This window comes from Gossypium arboreum, chromosome 5 (assembly GCF_025698485.1).
Source record: "Gossypium arboreum isolate Shixiya-1 chromosome 5, ASM2569848v2, whole genome shotgun sequence".
Classification (NCBI taxonomy): Eukaryota; Viridiplantae; Streptophyta; class Magnoliopsida; order Malvales; family Malvaceae; genus Gossypium; species Gossypium arboreum.
Genome location: NC_069074.1, coordinates 87339736 through 87348655, shown reverse-complemented (window position 1 = coordinate 87348655; position 8920 = coordinate 87339736). Strand labels below are relative to the sequence as shown.

The 8920-nt window shown below is 29.2% G+C and overlaps 1 protein-coding gene across 1 annotated transcript; it reads right to left on the bottom strand.

The window, feature by feature from the left end:
- Window positions 1-2306: 2306 nt before the first annotated feature.
- On the bottom strand, window positions 2307-2915 carry LOC108449949 (uncharacterized). Its single transcript, XM_017747347.2, has one exon. It carries the CDS (start codon window positions 2812-2814, stop codon window positions 2470-2472), a length of 345 nt encoding a protein of 114 aa, XP_017602836.1. The 5' UTR covers window positions 2815-2915; the 3' UTR covers window positions 2307-2469.
- Window positions 2916-8920: the final 6005 nt, after the last annotated feature.

The window sequence follows — 8920 nt, the reverse complement described above, 5'->3', positions numbered from 1 at the left end:
TCACAAGGCTAGAAAAAAGTTTTTATTAAAGCTATTCTACAGGCTATTCCTACATATACGATGGCCTGTTTTTTATTACCTAAATCTTTATGTGGTGATCTCGAAAATATTATAGTGAAATATTAGTGGCAGAAGGGGCATGGGAAAAAAGGGAATTCACTGGTGCGCTTAGAAGAACCTTTGCTTTTTAAAAGAAAATGGTGGCTTAGGTTTTCGAAATTTGAGTCAATTCAATATTGCGTTGCTTGCTAAACAAAGATGGCGTCTGATTAATTATCCTAATTCATTACTAGCCAGAGTTTTAAAAGCGAAATATTATCCGAATTCGAATTTCTTGGAAGCTTAGTTAAGATGTTTACCTTCACTTACTTAGAAGAGCATATGGGCAGCTAGGGGTCTCCTTCAGAAAGGTTTATGTTGGTGAATTGGAAGGGGAAATAAAGTCTCCATCTGGAAAGATTGTTGGATCCAGGGGGTTGAATCATTGGAAAGACAGATTAATCCAGACAATCATAACTAGAGTTAGTATCGGATCTTATTGACAAGGTAAATAAAAAATGGAAGGAAAATCTGATCAGTAATACCTTTTAGTCGGAGGTTGCTCAGAAAATTTTACAGACCCCATTATCAGAATCAGATCACGAGGACTTACAAGTTTGGAGAGGCAAACCGAGTGGTGAATTCTCAGTCCGAAGCACTTACAAACTTTTACAAAATGCTAATATGGAGCATAGCAATTATTTATTACAGACCAAAACTAAGAAGTTTTTTGGAAAGCTATGGAATCTACAACTACCACCTAAGATTACAGTCATAATCTGGCGCATTGCATGGAATTACATCTCTACTCTAGCCAATCTAAGATATAGAAGAATAGTGACGAACGCCGATTGTCCTCATCGTGGTTATAGGAAAGAAGATTACCATCACATTTTCAGGCAATGTCTTATAAGCATAGAAGTGGTTCAGGAAAGAAGTTTGGCAATTATTAGATTTGTCTTGGGTCACAAATATTATACAACAAAATTTCTGGGAGTGGCTTACCGCGGTTTTCGAACAAGGATCAAATGAATAGTGCATATATTTTTGTTATACTTTATGGTTGCTTTGGTATGAAAGAATATACTCATCAGGCAAAGACCTCGCACAAAAAATCCAGTATCACATGGCAGAATATGAATGGGTCAGAGCAAAGCAGAGTCTATCGAATATGGTGTATAAACAAAAAACTATAGAGAACCTACTGATTATTAAGATCCAGTTTGATGCTGCGTTTGATATCAGAAACTTCAGATCGACGACTGGGCTGGTGGTTAGGGGAGCGATGAATGAGTATTTGGCCTCGAAGTTGTTTCTTCATACTAATATTGCATCTCCGTTTGCAGCAGAAGCATATGCAGGGTTAGAAGCAGTTAAGTTAGGAATTGAAATAGGCTTTCAGGAAATACAAATACTTAGAGATTCATTGACAGTAATGAAGAAATGTCAGTCAACCACAACCGATTATTCAATTATTGGAGCAATAATCAGAGACATTCAGGCCAAGAAATCGTGCTTCCAGAAGATAGAGTTCAGGCACATCCAGAAAATGGAAAACACGAGTGCTCACAATATTGCGAAGGATACATTGAAGAGAAGTGAAAGAGCTTACCTTGAAGATGTAGTGATGAATCGCCATAATAGTGGAGTCACAGAACAATGGACAAGAAATCCAGATTAAGAAGATAAAGAGAGATTTTGTTTTTGAAGCAGATAGCAAAAAAGAAAACTTTGGGCAATGCTATCGTCAGACGGATGGAGCAAATGGGACGGGTGAAATGAACAGACGAAAGGCTTAATGGCTTCCAACCATTGAAAGATTGACTAAGGGGTAATTTAGGCTTCAATTTTCTAGGTACAATAATTATCGCCCGACATACTGTTGGTTTTTCCATTTCTTTTCTTTTATTGTTTCTTTCTGCTTTTGATAGTTTTCTTTTAATATGTAATAGGCCGAACTGTTTTTTCTATTTGGGCTTGTTTTAATAGGCCTGATTCCTTTTGTCCTTTCTTAATTTTTCAATAAAATCCCAGTCAATCATTAATAATAGCGGATAAGCATGACTTAAAAACTCTAGAAACGAGGAAAACTCAACCTACTCTCTCCATGGTGTTTTTGGTTTCTTCTTGGAACAAATAACTGAAACATAACTCTTGGTGCAGTGTATTCAAACACTATTATGGCTATGGCTATGGATTCTGGGATATGATTTTATGAGCAGATTTTAAAGTTCCCGAAGAGAAATTAATAAAAAGAATATCTGAAATTTGAGACAGTTAACCATTCAAATACCAACAAAGATGCTGACATTTCAATTCTATAAATATACAAATCCAATCAAATCATTTACATATACTCTCTATATTCTTCAATTTATCAGAACATTCATAACATTGAAAACTGATAAAAATTTTAAAAAAAGCTGAACCTTAAGCCATAGTCATGTTAGAAAGCCTGCTTGGTGTTGGCCTGAAATTCCACCACCTAAGTGTCATCTTCCGATTTGGTGTTATTGCCCTCCTTATTATCTCTTTGTTTCCACAATATCTCTTCGTGTTCTGCCTTGGCACCATGTAACCATGCTTGCTACATGGTGCCGAACCCGGTTGGTTCGAACACGTACACCTCGGTCGCAGTCTAGGAGACGACGACGAAGAAGACGGTGAAGCCATGTAACTTCTTCTACGACTCCGATTCTCCTCCTTCACATCTCCGGCGGTTCCCGGAGTTTCTAAACCTTGTGTAGTTTGTTTCTCAAGGATGGTCAACTGCATATTGTGGAGTAGGTGATCTTAGTGTGTGTATATATATAAATAGAAGATTTGTTGGTCTTTGATTGTTCATTTTGATTTTGTGAAGCTTATATAGATGCTATTATTATGATTATTACTATAATTTTGACTCGGTATTTCCTGGAAGGCTGTTTCTTATTGGGTTTGGGAGACTTTTGACCAAGTTCTAGAGCTGTGATCATCATGGCCGTATACTTTTGACTGCTGATTTTGATTTCCACTATAGATGTTCTTTCGTTTGGTACTCGGTTTGAATTTGATTCTAGGTGATAGCATGAATTTGATTATATTTTGTTACTTGAGTAAATTAATCTTTTATATATTATAATAAAGATTAAATTAATTTATTTTATTAAAAAAATTATTTATTTTTATTACTTAAAAATTGATGCAGTTGACAGAATAATTTTATAGTGGCATGTGACATACTACATATATTTCATATTGATATACAATGACTAAAATAGATAAATTTTTAATAAAAAATTAATTTACTTTTTATTTAATGTATTTATCTATTTTTTAAGTATAAAAATAAAATATAATCTATTTTTAATCCACTCTATCATAATTTTAATTTAGAAAGATTTTAAATGATTATTGAGCCACATCTTAGGTGGGGAAACTATCAAACTCACCAGTAATATCGACGTGTTTGATGATTAGATTAAAGATTCCTTTTACGTTTACCGACCACTAATCTAACTCTACTGTTAGAATTTTGACACGTTCTACACCAAACTTCTGGTTTAGCTTACATTTATTGGTTAAAAATATGCTCCAAGTGCCCCTACTTTTTATACATTTGGAATTTAGTCATTTTACTTTTATTGGTAAAAGGACCTCTGTAGTCTCTCTCAATTTCAAAATTAAGCAAATAGGCCCCTTTAAAAATAATGAAGCAATTTAATTTCTATCGATTTCAAAAGTGAGCAACTAAGGACAATTAATCACGACGTTGAGGTTTTCTGTCAATTTGCTCAAAGTTTGATTGGTATAATAACAAATTTAGATTTCAAAGCTTACATATTTTGTCAATTTGCTCCTAATTTAACAAATTTAGCCCATAAGATTTGTGTATATATATAAATGTTGAGGCTATATTCATTGAATTTTTTTGAATCAAGGTTAAAATTACAAAACATGTAAACATCGAAAACTAAATTTGTTATTGTACCAATTGAAATTATGTATAATTGATGGAAGGCATTAACGTCATGGTTAATTGTCCTTAGTTACTCACTTTCGAAATTGATAGGGATTAAATTGCTTCAATCTTTTTAGAGGGGCCAATTTTCTCAGTTTCCAAATTGAGAGGGACTGGAGTGGTCTTTTCACCTACTTTTATTTCTAGAAGTTTAGGGTGTGTTTGATAAACTGAAAAATTATGTGTTGAAAATTTAAGTATTGAATTTTAATAATGAATTTATATTATAAAATTGATTGACATGTTAATAAAATTAAACATTGAATATAATTATTTTGTTTGATAATGATAAATATTGATGTTTGAAATTCATTATTTCATAATTTCAATCTTATTGATATGATATTATTTATTTTATTTTGAATAGTTTTGGATAAAAGTCAAAGATCAAATTTGAATATTTTTAATTTTTAATAAAATTAAGAAATAATTTATTTTAAAAATAAAATTAACTTAATATTTTCCAAATTAATATTTAACAACTTTTTTTGTTGAAAATTTTATATTAAGTAGAAATTTATTGTGGTTATCAAACAAAATTAAAAAAATGTGAAAACATTCTTTTTCAATGAAATGAAAACTATCAATGGTTTATCAAATACACCCTTAGGCCTTGTTTTTAAACATGTTTGGTAATTCAAAAAGAAAAAATAAATTATAGAAAATTTTCAACGAAAAAGGGCTTTTTTACCCAAATAATATAAAAAAATAATCCATTATGAAAATGGTATGAAAAACATATTAATTACGAAAATAGGCATTTGTTATAATGTTTTGACGGCGTCACTTGACATATTGGCAACACTAGACTAGAATGTGATGATCTAAAATATTTTGGGATCTGATATGAAAATTTTCCATTTTGATTGACGGCTTAAAAATGGTTTAAGGATAGTTACCAAACTTTAAATAGGGTAAATTATTTCATAAACCCTCATTGTTTATTATTTTCTTTTATTCCCCTTCAACACCACAAATAAAGAAGTCTCTCACCAACTAGTCCAAAAAAAATTTTCTATCAAAAAATATTTTTTGTAAAAAAGCCGATTCCAACTGAAAATAAATTTAATTTTTTTCGTAAAATAATTTTTATGTTCAAATTATGTCTAACATAGCAGTTAACAGTATTCATAGTAGTTTTCTTTCGCTCACATTATATTTGTGAACTATAAATTTAATTAATAATTATAATTTATACATAATAAGATTTTCTAAAACTTTTATAATTGTAATTTTATATCGTGTTCGTAAATCAATTATAATTATCCTTATTATCAATTTGATTTACTGAACATAGTATAAAATTATAATTATAAAAGCTTTAGAAAAATCTTATTATGTATAAAATATGATTATTAGTTAAATTTATAGTTTCTAGATATAATATGAGCAAAAGAAAATTATTATCAATACCGTTAACTATTATGTCGAACATAATTTGAATTTTTTTCTAAAATTAAATAAAATTTATTTCCAGTTGGAATCGATTTTTTTATGAAAATACATTTTAGTAGAAAAAACTTTTTGGATTAATTGGGAAGAGGTCTCTCTATTTTTAGTATTGAAGGAGAATAAAAGAAAATAATAAATAAAGAGGGTTTATGAAGAAATTTACCCTATTTAAAGTTTGGTGCCGTTCCACCTGAAAGCCTTTTTTTTCAGCAGCCAATCTAAATGGGAAATTTTATATCAGGTCCCTAAATATTTTAAGTCATCACATTTCAGTCTAGTGCAGCCAGTATGTCAGGCGACACTATCAGAATACTGTAGCGAATGCCTATTTTCATAATTAATCTGTTTCTCATGCCTCTTTCGTAATTATTTTTTTATATTATTTATGTAAAAAATAGCGAAAAAGTGTAGGAAATGATAAGTAAATAAGAAGTTACTTATCACTTGCGGAAATTTTTAATTCTTTTTATTTTAATTCTTTTAATATTATCATTTAATTATTTTACCTTAAAAATTTTAAAAATTACATTTGTCAAAAAGCCTAATCATACTCTGCATTTAATTTTAAGAAATATATCAAAAAAATTATAAATTAAATTATGTACTTAATATTTCAATCCTCAATTTTTCAACACTTAATTTTTGGTACTTAAATTTTCAATTGATCAAACAACACCTTAGTCTCTCTACTTTTCCAATTTCAAAATTCATATCCAATGATTAACATCATTAAAATTATTTCTATTAAATTTGACATTTTAAAATAAAAAAATACTCACTTGATAATCATGTAACGAGAAAAATGATGTTATAATGAATATAAATTAATAGAAAAACTAACTATTTTAACAATGCAATTGCACTTTGAAATCTAAAAAGTAGATAAATTTAATTCCATGGAATAAAAATAGGGGACTAAATTTCAAATATACGAAGACAATGAGGATCTGTGTCAATGATTATTTTTAACAAAAAATGTTATTTCCATATAGTGTCAATAATTATTTTTGGTCGAGGTTATTCAAGTTTGTCAATAAAATTTTCGAGTTAAATCATTTCATGTCTAAATGGAGGGTGAATTTGATATATTTTATTTTTATAATTAAATCAAATTTAATCAAATTGAAATTTGAATTAATCAAATTAAGTTTATAAATTCCAACCAAAATTGATTGATATATTGTAAATCAATTAAATTAAATTCCACATTCATTATACTATAAACGAAATTAGAAAGACCAAGCACATAGCCTAATTTTTTTATATAAATAAAAAAAAGTATATTTATTATTTTAACTCAATAGTCTAAAAATTCCTATGGATGGCATATTCAATATGGAATTCCTCTAAAATTTAACCATTAAGGGTTCTTTCAAAAGACAAATTATTATGATTATACTTCTTGATATAATTTTCAAATTTGTTTTACTTCTTTCAAAAGTATTTGCTTTTTTCTTTAATCTACTGCTTTCTTTGCTCAAGAAAATGACTAAAGGCATCTAATCATCAAGCATTGAACCTAGGCATACTTATTTCTTAAGAAAAAAACATATATAAAAATAAATATTTATCTAATAAATATTTATCAAAGCTAATAAATATGTTGTCATTAACAACACAAATCTAATAAATATTTATGATTTTTTAATTATTTAATGATATTTTCACAATTTTTCATGTCATTGATACATAATTTTGGTAATTTTACTCTGAAACTCAGGACCTGAAATTCTAACCCTAATCCCTAAATCTCGAACCCTAAATCATGAACCTTGAACGCAAAATATCGAACCTTGTATATCAAACCTCGAACTCTAAACCCTAAACTATGAACATGAACCTCAGAACATGGAACCTTGAATATCAAACCTCAAACCTTGAACACCAAATCATGAACCCTAAACCCTAAACCATGAACCTAAACTCAGAACATGGAATATTAAATTTTAAATATTGAATCCTAAACCCTAAACATTAAAGTCTAAACTCAAACCTTAAATCTCAAACCCTAAGTTTAAGGTTTAGAGTTTGAAGTTTGAGTTCATGTTTAGGATTTAGGGTTTGAGGTTCGAGATTTAAGGTTCTAAATTCAAGATTTGAGGTTCTTGATTCAAGATTTAAAGGTAAAATAATTACCAAATTTATGTATCAATGATATGAAAAAGAATTACTGAAATATCATTAAATAATTGAAATGGGATCATAAATGATACGGGGTGAGAAGGAAGGATAAAATAATTTCTCCATAATCTATGGAGTTAATTGAGTAGTTTATGGCTGTTTTATTTTTCATCAACTACAGCAGTAAAGATCGATCCCACATCTTATCCTGTTTACCCTGTTTTAGGTATGTTTTTGAACTTCTATTTGGAACTGTTTCAAGCTTTTATTTTTCAAAGCAGTGATTAGTTTAGGTCTAATAAGAAAACTGTATATGCATATAGTGTCTTACATATTTTGATATTAATCACATAAATATATGGTTTAATATTTGTTCTGGCCCCTTAACTACAATGAAATTCTTACTTTTAACTCTTTTATTATTTTTTTGGTCTATCCATTTTACTTCCATCACGATAGCTTCTTGACCATTTGATAAAGGTTGAGAAGGATGAACGCGAAAGCGGATCGTAAAGTTTGTCAAAGTCGCGGATTTGACTTAGGGCTTTAGACGTTCGGAAAGAAACTTGGATTTTTCTTGACACAACCTGAAACGAAATTAAATCCAAGTTAGATAAAATAATTAAAACAAATAATAAATCAAGGATTCATAAGTATACTAGAACTCTAATTTAATCTAAACAAGAAGTAGTTTTAAACTAAACTTTCTTGTTAACATAAAATTCCTAAATAACTTAAAATACTTAATAATTATAAAAATTCGAAATAAAATAATAATAAAATAATAAGAGCTAATAAACAAAATATTGTGCTTATATATAATAAAATTAAGCCTAAAACTTAAACCCAATATGAAATGTCTAAGCTTATAAGATCAATTGGGGTTCTTGAAGTGAAATGCTTAAGCTTGTTAGCATTTTCCACATGGGCTTGTCGTCATAGATTGAGAGTTTAGGCCCACAAACATAATTAGTCTCTTCTAATTCATCATTACTCCAGAATTTATTGTCTTGAAACTTCAACTCTTCTTCTTGAATTTTTTTCGTGATAAAGTCTTGAACCACTAAGTTGAGTTTTGACTTTATTTGTTTGGATTTGGATCTTGTAATTGGGCCTTGAGGAAAACTAAACTCATCTCTATTATGGCCTTTGAATTGGGCTGAGTTACTCGTATCATTCCCCTCTTCCACAAAAGGATTCGCCCTCGAATCTGCAATATCAAAAGGAGAAAGGTCAGCGACATTAAAAGTGGCACTAACATTATACTCACCGGGAAGGTCGATTTGATATGCATTGTCATTAATACGT